The sequence below is a fragment of the Haliotis asinina genome, chromosome 2 (assembly GCF_037392515.1).
Source record: "Haliotis asinina isolate JCU_RB_2024 chromosome 2, JCU_Hal_asi_v2, whole genome shotgun sequence".
NCBI classification, from domain to species: domain Eukaryota; kingdom Metazoa; phylum Mollusca; class Gastropoda; order Lepetellida; family Haliotidae; genus Haliotis; species Haliotis asinina.
In genome coordinates, this window is record NC_090281.1 from 62,526,282 (window position 1) to 62,544,363 (window position 18,082).

The window sequence follows — 18,082 nt, forward strand, 5'->3', positions numbered from 1 at the left end:
ACCATTGTTACAACAGTCATTAAAACAACAACATTTACATGATCGTTTGTTTAACAACTTTTCCACTTCTTCGTGTCAATGTCTGAAACTGTATTGTACATAGGTATGGGCAAATCACTAATTTTCATGCCATTTGTTGCTTTCGAGTGTATATTGATGTGTCCTTCCATCGGTACGGTTTTGCAGCAAATAGGCTCCACTTTCGTCTAATTTACATAGCTATATAACTGGAGTATTGTAGAGTGCGGCTTAAAGCTAATCAGCTACACTCACTCACACTGGAATGACGGCTCCGCCTAGTTATGAATATTGGAGTATCTATTGCATTCCAGTAGACGCCTTTCTCCCAACTAAATCGGAAAGTTCTGCTTTACTTTCAGTTCTACCCCAAGGCAAAGAATTAATGCGCTTTAGGTGCAGTACAATGTTCATATGCGACATATTTGTTAGGTTATTATTCATGCTTGTCAATGCCTGTGAATCACACAAAGATGTAAAGTCTCTGAAATGGATTCAGTTTACATGTACACATGCATGAGTTTGAAAAGAAGTGTTGTGTATACACGCATTAAAGCTTTGTCAGTTGGTCTAGCCTCTGACGGGCGGTGTCGTTAACTATTCAGATGTCAACAGGATACATGTATTCTGTAGAAACAGATACAGTTGTGAATATCCTATGGAAATGAACACTGACCCTTGCACAACCAGTCAGAATTCCACAAAGGCGGGTGTGCTGTGACCTACTGCATGGTATTTTTTGTCTGCAGGTATCGTGTATGTTCTGTGGAGTATCAAATAATACAACGACAATCACCCTCAGTGATAGCCTTGTGATTGCTAGAAATGTGCATGGTTGTGTGAATTCTAACATCGTTTCAAGTGAACAAAGCCATGAGTCGTCTGACTGCAATAATTATGTCGAAGCTAGATTATATCGTATTACTTAAAACACATACACAAACACTCAATACTATTACATTAAAATAGTTCTTTTAGAGTCTTTCACTCTTTGACAATCCATAAAACCATGAGGAGAGACGAAAATTGGTTCGACGTCGCGTTCACATACGGTATTTAGAAGCAGCTACTGACATGAAAACCCCTTTTGTACTAACATGTTTTGTACTCAAAGACGACCAGTCTTTGTTTTATCCCTGAAAGTCCGAACACCAGGGCGAGAAACGACAAGAACCGTGTTTTCCTCTGTTTATTGACATCCCAGTTTATACTGACGTTTCACTGACTCAAAGACGACCTGTCTTGTTTTATCCTCTTACGGCCGAGCACCACGGAGAGAAACAAGCATGTTTTCATCTAGTTAGGTATGACGCAGAAAAGCCATGAGGTATGTTATTTCTCTTTGATGTTCAGTAAGACCAAATAACATTATGCACATCTTTGCATTAGGATTTTCCAAGTTCACCTGCATCAGTCTGAAATAGCACATGCTTTCATAACGCACTATCCTGACAATAGTAGTTTTACATATGGTCTTTTCCTATGTTTTACTTTGGTTTGTTTGTTACGTACGTTGAGTAACCATCTGAATTCTCAATGCTTGTGGTCGATTATTGAATCGTAAGCTTGCGTGTGCGACTGTGGTGTGACTATATCTTGTTTAGGGAGGTCCGTTTGTGTTATGCCTTTCTCTGTTCTGACGACGTGTATTTGTTCGAAGCCACTGCGGTGTGACTCAAGCTTGTATGGTGAGGTCCGTTTGTTTTCAGTCTTTCTTCAGCTCTTTTGTGTATTTGTTTTGGAGGGGCATGTGTTTTGTGCAGATGGGTGTCTTCGGAGTAGCAGTTATTACAGAAAGGGACATTGGAAATCGTGAATTTCACGTTGTTGTGAACGGTACTTCGGGGCAGGGTTGAGTGTAAATGAGAGATGATTCATTGATTATAGTTGTTCTGAGGATTTTTCTCTAAAGATTGAACAATATCTATACCACATATTACAGAATATTGATATGGGAAAGATACCCTATACCCGTGTAGATCTGTGTTACAAATGATCTTCAGCGATTGCATGGGACGACTGGTGGCACCAGGTGGTTTCAGGTGCAGATATATTTACCCTTTGCGCTCTGCTCGATCGAGGCACAAGCTGAACAGACGTTACGTGAAGAAAAACGGACACAAATAATTTTAAATAGCATCTCTATATTGTTAAGTACAAGACATGTTCATTTGTACGGGCACTGGAAGCAATACTTTAAACGAGTTTCAGCGGAGTTTCAACGAATGTGATGCTCCTATCGAGTACAGTAACAAACATGTACACACACGTCAAACGACCTCTCTTGGATCCAGTGAAAGCTTGCAAAACAGTTTAACATCAAGTTGAACTCGCCTAACAATGAGTTACAGTAAAGCGGGATAGTGTTGAATTCTAATATATTGATGGGGTTGTCCAAACACAATAATTTTCCCCAAGTAGAAACATGCTTTATGTGAATCATCCCCATGGTATATCACTTCCTTGTTGTCCAGCATGGCGGGTGTGAGGACACTGCTTCTGTGGACGGTGGTGGCAGAGTGTTGGATGCTGTATATACAGGGTGAGTTTACACCACTACCTTTTGTACTGATGCAGTCTTCCTGTTTCCAGGGGGCGTTCATATAACATCTGTGTCTTTACTTAACTAATCAAATATCAGGAATGTTCCTCATTTTTATATCCACAAATAAGCATCAGTTTCATCGCTGGTAGGTTATTTTCGGTCAGCTGACACAGCACTGCGGTTGAAATGATTTAATGAATTTCTTTTCCCCTGTCAATTTTCTGCTCTGTCAATTAAAATTTTGAAGTATTAAAAACATGATACTTTTATATGTGACAGAGTACATGTCTGTATGCCAAGGTCTCCGTATTTGCGACACCATGAGTTATGTGACGTCATATCAGTGACGCTCGGAGAGGAACTAAACGTTTAAAGCCATTCCCTGTAGGCATGTGCCGACTTTACTTTTTCCAACATATTAGCTGAGATACACTCTCTCGATACCTGCCATAGACTCCTTAAATACACACTTATTACACTCTTGAAGGACGATAGTGATAAATCTGTAAATTTCAAGCTGTACGGTTATTGAATGGCTTTCCGTCCACGTTCATTTATTCGACCAGGTATGGTGCATATTAAATTAACGCAATGCCATGATGTTGCCCGTCTTGCTGCAAATACAACCAAGTATTGGCGCCTTTGTCCTTAAGTCTCAAGTCCATATCATGTCCATAGAGGGGCAGGTCTAGGCTCAATACTGCCAGTCACCTTCAGTCATGCCAATAGCCCGTACAAACGCACTTCGCATAAACGAGCAATGAATGACATCAAGTAAATCACAACTGTATGATAAGCAGAAACTATGTAACTGACATTCTACTATGATCCACAAACATTTATCAACCAGTCTGGAGAGTCTTACTCAATGCATTCGAGGACTTCGTATTCAACTTTGTGATGGTTGAACAGAGAGAATAGTACTATGTTCCCACGGACTAGCTACATGATTTATCTTCGATGGCAGTTTGAAACTCAACATTAAAGTAATTCCGTGCAACAATACCTACAGTCCAATACCCGCATGGCACTGATAAAATGAAAAAAAAGGTATTCAATATTTGACAGGTACGTAAGTCCCAAAACGTGCGAAGTAAATTGAAACTGTCCATTTTTTATTCGTAGTGTGTGTATTCTTAATGCATGACAAATGTGTTCAAATCGCTAACAGCTGAAGTAATGGTGTAAATCCAGCTAGGGCCCTTGCAGGAGGCAAACGTTTTATAATTGTATTATCTTCTATAGTTAAACTGTTTGAGATTCAGGGACAAGTTTTAAATGGATATCTGTGATATGCTAGTGTTTTTTGTTGTTGTTCTTCGTCAAAAGGATTTTAGTTTCTAATTTTCTTGATATATAACGTAATTGTTAATTGTTCTCCTCACCATATGGCTGCAATATTGCCGATGAAACGATAAATATTAACTCACTCATTAACTCAGTATTTGACAGGATATAAACTCGTCTTTCCTCTGCATGTATGAGATATAACAAGGAATAACATATATATCACTTTTCAAAATCACTTTTCGCTAGTATACACAAGTGTTTGTGTTGCAGGGAGCGCAGTTATATACCAGTATGCCGTGAACAATGATATTTCAGTTATGTATTCATCTTTTTGATTGCTACTTTGCTTTGAGCGACCAACTGAATGCATTTCGGGTAAAACGTTATCTGGTGTTTATAATGGTTATTATTCAGTATTAAAGTATACATATTTGAGAGATAGCGCGGAAGGGTTTGGTAGAATGTCATCATATGAGTGGAACGAATATAAAAATATGAAAACGTGGTATATCTGGATTCTTTTATGCATGGCTTGAGGAAGGCCAACACTGTTACAACAACAACAACAACAACAACAACACAACGACAACCACAAATATGTTTATTCACGTGCTCACAAATTATTTGTTGGGCATTTTTTAGCAGCAGAGTGTGGATTACCAACATAGGTTGTTGAAAGCGCCAGGATTAATTCGAATTCATCTTGATGTAGGTAGTATGTGCACCATCAGAGCGCTAGCCAGTTGTGTTTTTAGTATTCGGCGACGTACCGATGTTTCCACTGGACGTTAAACATTCACCATCTTTGTCACAAGATTGGCATTTCCGAGCCATTAAACAAAAAGTCGCAATCTTTTGTGGCAGGGCTAACCGTATTTCTTCACTAGGATATCACATTCATAATTCTAAGATTAATTGCAATTAATCTAGAACAGAAGATACAGAAAAATCAGACGGTGACGGTGACCTAAATTAACAATTATCGTTCAGCTAACTGACGTGTTGTTCTATTGGCGTGTCTCCCCTTCCGAATGTAAGCAGCACATTACCAGAAAAATGTCTTGCTATGAAATATTTTAATTTCACCTTTATTAACGCCTACTACATCCGTCAGTTTAGACCATTGCATCCGCAAGAAGCTGACTAGTTATGCAACGTTCCACGAATGCAATATAGCAATTTAGCATATTTAATTTATTACCACTTATCCACGAAACTGCCAAAGTTTGTAACTGTACCACAGGCCACGAGGCCGATGTTATGAATAAAACTTCATCTGTCTGTCTGTCACTGTGGTAATTTAAACCACTAGGGAAAGTTAGGTCCATTGTTACTGGAAGTGTTTTAGTAGCAGAACGTGATTAACTGCCCTAGGACAATTACTTCTCTTTAAAAACTAAAGTTATACTTATTTTGATAATCTTCATCATGTCTAATACACTACACGCGTATTAAATAAGTATGTCCTCTTGGTGTAAGCCGTGTAATCACCCTCACTACGATAGTTATCAACATAAAGTCCGCAAAGTCCTCAAAAAGTTAATTTAAATAACTGCCTTATATGGGGGATTCACATATACGTAAACACTGCAAACGTGTAACTGTTTAATTGTGAGTCGAACAAAGACATTATATCCGTGGAAAAACATAACGCTATGTTTCCACCAGTAATGTTAGCTGATTGAAGCAACTGAAACCAAGAAACGGGGTGCGATGGAGTAGTTTACTGAAGAAGGCTACAAGGTATGTACGAGGCAATGACAAATCGATGACAACAGACTCCACAGATGGTGCAAAAGGTAATGGTGTCATCTTCACATGAGAGGAGTTGGTAAAACGGCCGTTTAACCACCTTGAAGGTTCTATTCAGGAACAATTGTCTTGACTTCCTTAGTTCTAACAGCTGGCTGTCTGTGGCGAGCATAAGGTGTCTTTGCAAAATTCAACATCACGGATGAAGATGAAAACTATTATGAGACTAAAAAATTCAGAATTAAAAATTCAGCGGTATTAAAAGAATCACTGTCATTGGTCGACCATGGTCTTCTGCGTCTTGGACGATCCCTCTCTTCGAATTCATTGATATAGCGTTTGGTTACTCTTGCATCCGGACATTGGCGTCTTCGCCGTATTTTAACATGATCCAACAGTTTGAGATATTGTGTGAAGCATGTTGGAGTAAGTGCATTCCAGTATTCTCTATATGACATCTTCTTTTGCCAAATTGTTAAAACTACAGTTGGATCCGGGCGGCGAATTATTGCTCAGGTGTCCGTGTTGGTTTGGGTTTCTGTGCCGCGTGCCACACCATTATGTGCAACTCAAGCTAAAAGTGCAAATGAAGTGTTCACTGTTATCCGACAGGGATATTTCCACCTGTAGAAAACGTTTTTATGCTGACTAATGGGTTTTGCATCTTGACTGAGATGCAGTACATGATATGCTTTGATGAGCAAAATTTTACACATCTGAGGTGGCCATCATAAGATATTGGAGAGTATGATTTTCCGCCCCTTCGGAGCATTTATTAGGGATTGTTGCCTGTTGGTTTTGGTGGACAAATCAACCTTCTAAAAATAACTACGAAAAATGATCCGTCAGGTTGATTGTGGTCATGACTACTAACATTTATCCCCTTATTAGGGTCCTGTCCAGCAGGGAAGTTTGGAGATACGTGTAGGTACAGCTGCCACTGTGGACACTCCTGTAACCAGACAACTGGAGTCTGTGGAGGTGACTGTGACGAAGGCTGGATTGGAGGACGTGGTGGAACCTGTCAAAAAGGTATGGTGATAAAGTACTTTAAGAATTGTATTTCTCTAAACTGGCCACATATATTGAAAAAAGTGTTTCGATTCTGATTTAAAAAGTACATCATCGTGCACGTGTTGTCAAAACAAGACAGACCCGTGAAGGTCCCGGGGTAGAATAGGCCTTCAGCAACCCATGCTTGCCATAAAAGACGACTAGCTTGTTGTAAGAGGCGACTAAAGGGATCGGGTGGTCAGGCTAGCTGACTTGGTTGACACATGTCATTGGTTCCAAAATGCGCGATTCGATGCTCATGTTGTTGATCACTGGATTGTCTGGTCCAGACTCGATTGTTTACAGACCGCCGCCATACAGCTGGAATGTTTCTGAGTGCGGCGTAAAACTCAACTCACTCAGTCACTCCAAAACAAGACAGATATCGTAACCAAGTGCAAGCGCCTCACATCCCCAGCCCTACTTGTACGATTCAGTAGATGTTGACTGATTTTTGACATTCCACTTAATGAGGAAAGGCCGGAATCCCGACAGCACGCAGTCGCCTCATCACTATGTTCCTGATGATGCAGTGATTCAACACTGTTGCTGCTAGGGCACTTTCAGCATGCGGTTGCGCAGATTGAAAATGCGCAGGGGAATGTCATGTTGCTGAATGGACACTCTTAGTCTTCCACTTCTGGGACACATCTGGCTGAAGCGTTTCATTTGTATGATAGTGGTCTGCCTTGTACAGCTAAATGCTCTGGCAGTATGGCTGTTTCAAGCCGCCATCTGGAACACTGTCACTCTACTGTTTTGATGTATTCCTGTAATGCTGTTACCACTAACAACCTCAATTGACTCAATTGACGTTGGCGGATAACATGCACGTGTGATTCGACAGAACATTGCACTCAGAGCACCCTAAATGATAAATGTGATGTTTTGGCAACATGTATGTTATGTTCGTGTCTTATATGTGACAGTCTAAACACTCTTAAATTATTCAATTTGGATAATAATAACACCACTTTCTTTTGTACATCGGTGTGTTTCTTAGTTTCAAAGAAATGTCAAAGCAGCTGTGTTTCTTTGTTATAAGAGAACGAAACACTGCTCCTATACCCACTTGACTGATGGTTATAGAACGGTTCTATTTACGTGCTGGGTAGGTGAATCGGGAAACTCAGCATATTAAACCAGCAACATATTTAGAACCGTGGGCTTGTTGTGGCCATGTGGTTTACATGTGTAGAGCCTCAAGAGACAAGACCCAAACATAAACATAATGTTGATGGTTTTGCCGAAAAAATAAGTAAGTTGTAGTATATTGCGAACAAGTGAATATTACAATAGTACATTTAAAACGTTTTGCGGATGTAGTTAAAATACGTGTTGTTTCTGGATGACGTATCATTGTTGGATGTGTGCCTATTGTCTGTGAACATTCGATCATGTGATGTATCTCTTCAAACAGAAAACATTGCCTACAGGAAATATGCCACATCTTCTGGGTCCTCTAAGTCTGTCTGGTCTGCAGACAAAGCTGTAGATGGGAACCGGGAGCAGGTTTTGACACGTGACTCCTGCTTCCACGCCTCGGACTATCCAAGTGTGTGGACAGTGGACCTGGGACAGCAGTACAGGATATATGACGTCCGGATATACAACCGTAATGGATGTACGTATCCTTCCCATTCTCCATCAGTTCATCTTTAAATAATCAGAAAATATTGCTAAATAAGTATGAAATTAGGTATACTGAACATGATGTAATGGTTAAGTAGCTTGACTGTTTTTTGACCAAAAGACTGGTAATACCACCAGCTTGAAATACAAACTCTTCGAGTCAACATTACTGAATGTTTTCACCGAGGAATGTATACGTTGTTCCCTGGTAGTACAACCACTTTAACTCATCAATTTCTGTTACTCTTCATTTTACGAGGCTCTATTTATTACTGTCACGCAGGAACTTAGCTAATCTGGCTGTGTATTTACTCTTATTTAATTCATCCATGACAATTGAGTTTTGTCGTCTTTATTGCCATCATTTGATAGAATTAGCTGATAGTAACTGAACTGATTTTTGTCCCGAATGTTTACCGTTGGCAACTACGCGTAAAGCCATTATTAGTTGTTCTGAGTTCTTCTATAGAGATAGATATAGATTTCTAAGTTTGTTTACTTTAAGACGGCAGGATGAAATTATGAAACCGTCCACAGCAAAGATCTTCAAGTTCTTCTTTTGAATACCCTTACTGTAGTTTATAGTTAAGATTTCCCAGAAAGCTACTTTTACAAGTATTTGAGGTGTTCGCCGTTTTGACTAACAGACTGAATAAAGCAACTACCATACCTCTGCCCTCTCTAGAAGCCTCCTGATGTGACTTTGAGTCTGAAAATAGTACTTGCGTTACCTCTGCCCTCTTTAGTATGATCTGTCTGCACTTCCAGTTGAAAGATATCAACAATCTCGCCTGTGAATCTGAGCCTAATACAATATCAGAACACTGTTTGTCAATGAACACACAGACACCACTTCCAATAGATAAAGACAGTGGGCCTGCTTTTACAGGGTCAAATTCAATGTTTATAATTTTGCAACGATGTTCTTGTCACTTGAACAGTTATGTTGTAATCGCTTAGTAAGTGATGTTTGCTATGCTAGCGTCTTCAATCGTTCATAACGTGGTGCAAGCTTCCACCATGTTATTTGTTATCTTTCCGGACGTGTGAACAATTTGTTATGTAAATTGTCAGATTTGTGTAGTCCACCTTTCATAATCATTCACAAAAATACATATTCAATGGAAACTTATACTAAGTAAAAACAACAAACAATGATGGTAGCCTAATGATGCCACTACACCTACAAGAAGCATACATCCTTCATTATTTCAGATGCTTGGAAAATCCAATCAGCTGTCCTCTCTCTGAGTAACTCCAGTAGCTCCACACCTGGCGTACCTTGCTACACCTTCACCAGCAGCACTGCAACAGACAACTCTATCTACGATGTGATCTGTGATGGGACTGGACAGTTCTTCACCATCTACCACGGCTGGGCGAAGCTGAATCTCTGCGAGGTTGAGATATATGGTATGGACTCACTCTGCTGTTTTTATCCACCCTTAGAAAGTCTTCTTTTAAATGATCTGTAAATTCTCCCGAGATGATAACCATTTGTCAGTTACTATTTATGACAATATATATTGAAGCAACATTTTGACTGTAGTGCCACATAGCAATAAAGTGTCGACACCTTAATTTAACAAGTATACTGGACAAAATAAGTTGGGGATATTGGTCTTTTTAGGACTGATACTTTATCAGTGTGTCAATAAAATAATCGATCATTATTCATAATTTGAGAATTTACATATACCCGAACTAATTTTGTACAGTATATTTGTAGAGTGTTTCAAGGCTAAGAAACAAGTAAGATCTACAACTATGATCCATTTTAAACTGATTACATGAACAGTTGCTCCGGAAAATAAATAATCCTCATTTACCAATATAATGAGAGTCAACCGTTTCTTTAGACTCTACAAGAGTGCAACACGTACACCACAGCGGCATGAATCACACCGTGTAGAGATAACCTTAACATCTCGTTAACTGTGCTTGTTTTCCTCTTTTATCATAATGTAGTTTGTTGGACAAGGTAAGTAGGTAAAGGCACTTTCAGCTCTAAATGGAACTTTATTCACCGTTTCTACATTTATCACCAACAAGCGATGTTAATGTACAATATTGGGACCACGCAGAAGCGGAGTAAACTCTTTGATTCTTTATTGAGTTTGCAGTCAAGGATCCTTCGGCACAGACTGCAACCATTTCTGCCATTGCTCTGATGGGCCCTGTTACAATGCCAGTGGGATCTGTGGTGGTGACTGTAGGTCAGGGTGGCGGGGACAAAACTGTTCTGTAGGTGAGGATCCAGCATAACTTTAGTTGACCTGCAAAGGAAACATTTGATGAAAAACTTGTGAATAACATTGTGCATAACTGTTGCATACATTAATGAGAAAGCGCCTTTCTTTCACAGGGTGTGATCAAGACCATTACGGTGTCAACTGTAACGAGACGTGTAGCAACAGGAACTGTGCAGCGAATACATCGTCATGTGACCGTCATACTGGGTCATGTGACACCGGGTGTCTCCCGGGATGGACTGCAGTAGACTGTACTCAAGGTAAACCATACCCATAAAATATATAACCCCTATCATGAAATCAAATAGATTCTAGTATAATGAATGATAGATGTCCTCAGTCATGTATTTGTATACGAGGCCACTGACAACTGTACCAGTATGTACCCTTGTCTATAGCTCTTCACTGAGGCTTTTTTTCAGTTATTTGCTTTATTATTCCCATGGTCACTTTACTCTAAAATACTTCTGCCTGTACAACTCTTCAGCAGTGAATCTGTATTCCAATGTAATTTGTGTCGAGTTTATTTACAAAATGCGGTGCGAGAGTAGTACTGTCGACTCGCCCTTTACGTGTCAATATCTTTTACAGAATGCTTCCGTGGAACCTATGGACAAAACTGCAGCAAGCAATGTGGTGACAGGAACTGTGTTGGGGACCCGTCATGTCATCATGTGACAGGATCATGTGTGAACGGATGCAAGGCAGGATGGATGGGTATAGATTGTGTGGATGGTAAGGGCGTAAAGGATATGCATTATGGCAGCCTGAATGTGAACCAGGTGTGGATGGGTTTGGAGGGTAGGATCATGCACACATGGTATTCCGAGTGTGCAATGAAAGTACCCGCAGCTGAAGACATAGGTTATTGTCAGTTCTGTTACTGACAGTGACAACATGATTAGCCAAGTATCCTTTTCAAGGATGAAGTTTCACTATTGTTCTATTACCTCTGCGTCATCAGTTAAAGAGAATGTTCAAGATTATTCAGAAACCTAATTAAAATCGTAAAATATTGCGATGCCTTTCTGCTACAGAGTGTGATCAAGACCATTATGGTGTCAACTGTCACAAGACGTGCGAAAGCAGGAATTGTGCCGCTGATAAATCAACATGTGATCGGCATACTGGGTCATGTGACACCTGGTGTCTCCCTGGATGGACTACGATGGACTGTACACAGGGTATACCCTATCATAAAACATAAAACAGTGTTGAAGCACGATTTTGTTGAACCGTTGTTTAATCATAGTGATATTGATGTGATATGTCTACATATTTGCACTTTGCAATGGCAACTAAACCAAAGACCAACATTGTCTCTGACTCTACCCTTGAACTCAGCCTAAAATCTGTCAGTAGCATGTATTATCACAAGATAGCAAGAACTACAATATTCTTGACCAGTGAATCTGCGTGGAGTATTATAACGTTGATCAGTGCGTCACTATATACTAGTACTTATACAGTCACCGTAATCAAGTTGTAGCTTTAGTTATTGCCGAAGTGTCCGATATCGTGTATTTCTTCACAGAATGTTCTCCTGGGACCTATGGACAAACCTGCAGCAAGCAGTGTGGTGACAGGAACTGTGCAGGAAACTCGTCATGTGATCATGTGACTGGATCATGTGTGGCCGGATGTAAAGCAGGATGGATGGGCCTAGATTGTGCGGAAGGTAAGGGCTTAAGAACACACATATACAGTGTAGTGTGAAAGTGCAGCATGACATTACCCATGTGAATATTAGCTAACGAACATCATTGACAGTGACAAAAGTATCAGGGCCCACCTGCACAAAACGATGTTAGAGCTACAATTAATGTAAATCCTTAAGATCGTGATCTTAGGTTTCGGCTACAAACGCCGTCCACTTGCACAAAGCGATTGTAGGCTAAAATCATTGTAAGTTACAATCAAAACTTACAATTGGTCGGAACCAATTGTAAGGAGCTAAGATCATTGTCGTCAGTAGCAAAACGGCGTCCAAGTTGGTGTCAATTTCACGCAAATAATTAGCTTTACGTTTGGGGATTGAGTTCATATTGCATAAAACTGCATGATTCGCCTCGACACTTCAGCGACACGGAGAATGCAACATCGATTTAACGACAGAAATATCGTTGTTACCGGTAGTGAACAACATCATTATCGAGTCGATATCATAGAGTACAATTCTCACCCGATTCAGTGTTGGAAAAAGTATGAACACCATACCTTTTTGATAAACAAGGAAAGGATAGAAACGAAAGGTGTCTGCATGCGATTAGCAGTGGCCATGACCTTTTCAATAACTCAAGGGCAGCTAATTTTAGTTTTTACGCAAGATGGGAGTGGTTTCCCTTTGCAGATTATGCCGTTGCCGTAAGATCTGCCATGCCCAAATACAATGCATGTTCTGTTGTGACAGAACAGATATCCACATATTTCTTTTCGGTTAATGATTTTGTCTTAGTTTGCCATTGAAATAATCTACAGTTGGATAACGTACAAAATAATGTTTTTTCTACTTGTAAAAATTGAATCTGACGAGAGACAAGAGTTTTAATCTATGCATTTTAATTATAATACAAGTATTTTTCAAACGGGAAAAATACACTAGCTGGGGTATGTGAAATTTGCATAAAACAAAGCGAAAAAAATAATTATCAAGAAACACTCCCACAGTCATGTCACACTTTCATATCTTTACAAATCTAATGCTTGTGGGATATATATGGGATTTTACTCCAAATAACACCGATGCCAAACTATGTTCAACTGACAGCCACTGACAAATCATGGTACATTTAGGTGTTATATCATAAGGAAATTTTATTTATGTGTTATCTTTTAATTTCTTGATTATTAGGTCAATAACTCAAGACTCAATCCGTTAATGTATTTGTTTGTATTACAATATTTGCATGAAACATGATATTACTGTGGTTGCAGTATCACATGTTTATTGCATAAAAAAATAGAATGTAGAAAAATTAAACAATAACCCCTGAGGCACGAGTGATTATACATGTTACCTTCTTCGTTGTCGCTTCCTTCTTCAACGTTATTATGAATTTCATTTGTGGGCAGTAACCAGTTCCACGTTGTATTTGAGCTGCATGCTATGCGCACTTGAAGACAACTGTAGACAAGAGTCGAGTTTAATAAATTTCTACGTCCAACTTTGAAGAGTTCGATCTTAGTTAAGATCGCGATCTTAAATCCATGCTGTCTTAAGATCGTCTTTGTGCAAGTGGATTAGGGCAATTGTATGGTAATTGTAAAGTTGATTGTAGGGGCCTAAGATTGATTGTAACTAAGATTACTCTGTGCAAGCGGGCCCAGGCCAGTATCCTGTTCAGCATTCATTATGAATATCGTCCTGCAGCACAGCATGCAAAGTATGGTAATACCCAAGGACAGGCATACTGCATGAATCAGTTATTCCGGTTTTATGGATGAAGTGGTGTGAGTCCTGGAGACTGTAGACAAGGGTTTCAGGGAGGCAGGTGTTACAGGTGAGGATATTCAGTTAGCGGTGTGTCCTAGAGAATGTGGACCAGGATGGCAGCGAGACATGTCATACAGATTAGTAGGTTCATTAAATGGCTTCTGTGCGATAAATGGAATTTCTTTGATTGTATGAGCACCAATTGTGCTCCTCGCCAAGCTGAACTAAGTTTGTAACTTCAGAATTACTGTCCGGACAAGCGAATTGAAAACATTTGGACTTCTGTAGGTGTGGCTAGGTGAGTCATTGTGTGGGTCTTTGCCGTTATATACTCACTTACCGATAACAGCAAGAAATATAGGACACCAGTAGAGCCACCAGATTCAGAGTAACAAAATATATCCACAACACTGCAATAATACACATCTCATAACTTTCGATCAATTTATCAGCCGATCCAGCCTTTGGTGTCACAACATACTCTTGACTTCCCTGTGTACGTGCGCCTGATGAGTACAGGCAGGGGGTAGCTATTTCTCGTATTTGACACCCTCACTCTTTGACATGAGTTATAATCAAAGGAGTCACTACTTGGAGAGTGTGTGGCTTTAGGTTTTTACGCCGCACTCGGCAATTTTCCAGCTATATGGCGGCGCCCACTACTTAGGGCACAGATAGCTAATGATTATGGCAATGGTTCAAATATTATAAGCGTCGATCCAGTATTTGTGTTTATTTGACTATCATTGAATTGGTAGTAATACTGACAGTGGTGGCGATGAATCCTGTTTCATTATGCCTGGAAGAAGGTGAGTTTTGTATTCCAAATGACATGTTGTATTGTTCATGTTATGAAGTGCATCCAGGGTGGTGGAATCTAATAGGATGTGGTGTCTACATCAATGGCAAGTCAAGATATATCTACACATTTTCACGTGCTTTACTTGAATCAATAAGATTCCTATTGATTTCACCCTCCAAACTGTGGACAACAATACATACACAACAAAGCTTGTTTTTAACTAAAATATTTTGACACTACAGTAGCTTCATTGACAGTAGTCTTGCTCTGTTTTTCGAGTACAAGCAATTGGACGGTGATGGTTGTTTTTGGTTTATCAGTTCACAAATGTAGGTTTGTGATGTACAAATATAGGTACATGAAATCTATGAAGCATGACAGTCAACAACTCTATGTTTCTGTGAGTGAGTGAGTGAGTGAGTGTGTGAGTGAGTTTAGCTTTACGTCGCACTTAGCAATATTCCCGCTATACGGCGGCTTTCTGTAACAATCGAGTCTGGACCAGACACTCCAGTGATCAACAGCATGATCATCGATCTACGCATCTACACCGACCTTCTCGGGTAGTTGATGGGAATGAGCAGAGGTGAAGAGACTGTAGAGGTGAAGAGACTGTAGAGGTGAAGAGACTGTAGAGGCGAAGAGCATCTCAGTCTATATATATGAGCGTTACACTCAAATATCCCACAGTAATCTAACCTATGACATAAACAATTTACAACCTATCAATCATGAAAGCACATTTATTATGTTGAAAAAAATGCAAAAGTGATATTGCTTCTAATGTGTTCAAAAGAGACAAGGCTTCCTCAAGGCGGCCCCGGATATAACACTGTTCATTTGGCTATTGCTGTGGCGGCTGCATTTGTAGTTGGTGCTGTCGTCTCTTCTGTTGTCTGCTGGAGACGAAAGAGGTAAATGAGTGGTTATAGTCACGTTATATTTTTCAAAGAAATACATAAGCAATAGAGAAAAGTAATATACTCCTTTAATCCAAACATAGAATCACACCCTATATGAACATGACTTACCTTGAAATAATGCAGATCTGTATTAAGCACGTAAGGTTGGAATATCCGTACATTCCAGACGACCTAACGAGACCTCTGAATCAAACAACCCATCGTATGTTCGAAGTGGTGACGTTGGCCCTGAAACTACGACATACCTCAGTCTCCATGCTGAATCTCCACATGACGCCAACATGACAGGAGAGACATATTGCACCATAGAGTCTGCCAACACAAGTTCAGAAGTCCCAGCAGCAATATCACGGGATGTGTCCGAATCTGTCGGAGCACAGATGTATGAAACCATTCCCCACACATCTCTTGAAATGAACTGTGAATACAGTCAGATAGGGGGAACCTAGCTGACTTCATGAGTGATGCACTTAAGGTTTTAATGGTTCTACTTGTACGTGTACTACCAAACGTTTATTAACTTTTCACATTAAAGAATTATGAGGATTTTACTTACTATTAGGTAAACTGATTTTCCGTATTTCCGTTTTGTGAGGCGAATTTATTCATCAAAATTACTGACACAGATAATCGCACATGCACTATAGAGTATGTAACTACAGTGCCTGTTGGGTTGTATAAGACGAACATGTATGCATAAAAATGCTTATGGTGATGAAAGTATCATATCATATTTAATTAGTTTTTTATTTTCAGACATGCCTTTGCTAAGTTCGATTGGTCGCATATGCATTGAGCTAAACAGAGATGATACCGGTATTTTACATAGGCTATTGTATTGAATTTCAACTTTTATACCCTCGATGGTATGTTTAAAACAGCTTATCATCTCATCCTGTCACGATCATGATGTACTCTTTTGTTTTATTTGTTTGAGTCCATGACTTCACTCAAATGTTATTGGATGTATGTTTGCGCTTCATACAGATAACCAGATAACATTGTGCAGGTCAGTCAGAACTAAATACTATGCTGCTTAGTTTGAAAGTATAATGCAGTGGTACATTCACCAACGCTTAAATTGTATATATATTTTTTATTTTCAAGTTGAAGATTTGACTGTGCATGTCTTCTAGCTGTAATAATGATGTAATGTAAATCGGAATTTGACTTGAATATCCTGATCTGAATACAAATGGTCACCGTTCTTTAAGCCTTATTGTATTCAGATAATTAAGCAGTTACTGCTAAATAGATACACACGTGTGATTTACATGTCATGCGGTGCATTTATTAGTAATTGGTAGAACATGATGGTTTTGGAAAATTAAATAAAATCACTGTTCTAAAAACAGATATGATGTTCTGGTTTTACATAGAGCTTTTATCACCGAAGGCTTTCCTAAGGCCTTGTCAGCTGTGGTTGTTTAGCTTAACGCCTCACTCAGCAATATTCCAGTTATGTGGCGGCAGTCTGTAAATAATCGAGTCTGAACCAGACAATCCAGTGATCAACAGCTTCTGTGTAATTAGGAACCGATGACATGACATTTTGTCAACCAAGTCAGCGAGTCTGACCACCTGATCCCGTTAGTCCACGACAAGCATGGGTTACTGAATTGTGCCTCAGACTCGATTGTGACTCAGACGTTGGGAATGTAAACACCAAAACCTGGAGCTGTTGAAATATTGCTTGACATGAAACGAAAGCTGACTACTGGAAAATTGAAATCATCAATTTTGGTACACAGTCTTATGTAACATTTCTTGTCACTCTGCAATTTTATGCATAGATCAAAATATAAACCATTTTATGCGGAGTCACTTGCATCCCTGGTTTCACGTTCACCCGAGGTACCGAGGAGCCACACCGTGGATACTTTTGAAAAAAGGAATACGCAGATGGGTAAATGAAACAACAGAGGTCCAAGAACCGATCCTTAGGGTACGCCGTGAGCAACATCCCTGGTGCTGGAGATCACCGATTGATGCCTGCTTGATATCTAGGACTCAAACCAGGCAACATCTAATACCCGCCATGGTCGCAAGTGTGAACATTAGAATGGTATGATCAGTAGTAAAGACGTTACTATTCAGATCCAGTAGAACCAACACTGCAGCACCATCTTTGTCAACAGTTCTCAGGATGGCATTGTACCTCTAACGAGTGCTTCTGCTTTAAGGTCATGTGTTCCTAGAGTCTTGTTGTGACCACTCGCACAATCATCTTTTGTGGTGAAAAGTACGTTTATGACTGACTGATCAATTATGAAGAGTCTTGATCTAAACCTCTTTAGGAATGGAGTTTATCTGACATCACCAGCCCATTCCCCAACTCCCTATCCCCAACCCACTCGACCAGTAGCCGTGTAAAGTCAAATA

General features: G+C 39.7%; 2 protein-coding genes across 2 annotated transcripts in view; both read left to right on the plus strand.

Moving 5' to 3' along the window:
* Positions 1–16,149, plus strand: part of LOC137271937 (multiple epidermal growth factor-like domains protein 10) — a 64,308-nt gene extending 48,159 nt beyond the window's left edge. Inside the window, exons 8-13 of the mRNA XM_067804318.1 lie at positions 10,656–10,802; positions 11,134–11,277; positions 11,580–11,726; positions 12,077–12,220; positions 15,574–15,691; positions 15,867–16,149. Of these exons, the coding sequence (XP_067660419.1) occupies positions 10,656–10,802; positions 11,134–11,277; positions 11,580–11,726; positions 12,077–12,220; positions 15,574–15,691; positions 15,867–16,149 (983 nt within the window). The remainder of the gene's footprint in view (positions 1–10,655; positions 10,803–11,133; positions 11,278–11,579; positions 11,727–12,076; positions 12,221–15,573; positions 15,692–15,866) is intronic.
* On the plus strand, positions 1,325–10,538 carry LOC137274546 (fucolectin-6-like). The gene is made up of 6 exons (XM_067807788.1): positions 1,325–1,345; positions 2,493–2,560; positions 6,492–6,637; positions 8,079–8,282; positions 9,506–9,721; positions 10,414–10,538. Exons 1-6 carry the CDS (start codon positions 1,325–1,327, stop codon positions 10,536–10,538), a joined length of 780 nt encoding a protein of 259 aa, XP_067663889.1.
* Positions 16,150–18,082: the final 1,933 nt, after the last annotated feature.

Coding starts and splice junctions, on each gene's coding strand:
- LOC137274546 (XM_067807788.1), top strand. CDS start 1,325: ATGACGCAGAAAAGCCATGAG. Junction 1,346..2,492: donor TGACGCAGAAAAGCCATGAG/GTATGTTATTTC, acceptor CTTGTTGTCCAG/CATGGCGGGTGTGAGGACAC. Junction 6,638..8,078: donor TGGTGGAACCTGTCAAAAAG/GTATGGTGATAA, acceptor CTCTTCAAACAG/AAAACATTGCCTACAGGAAA.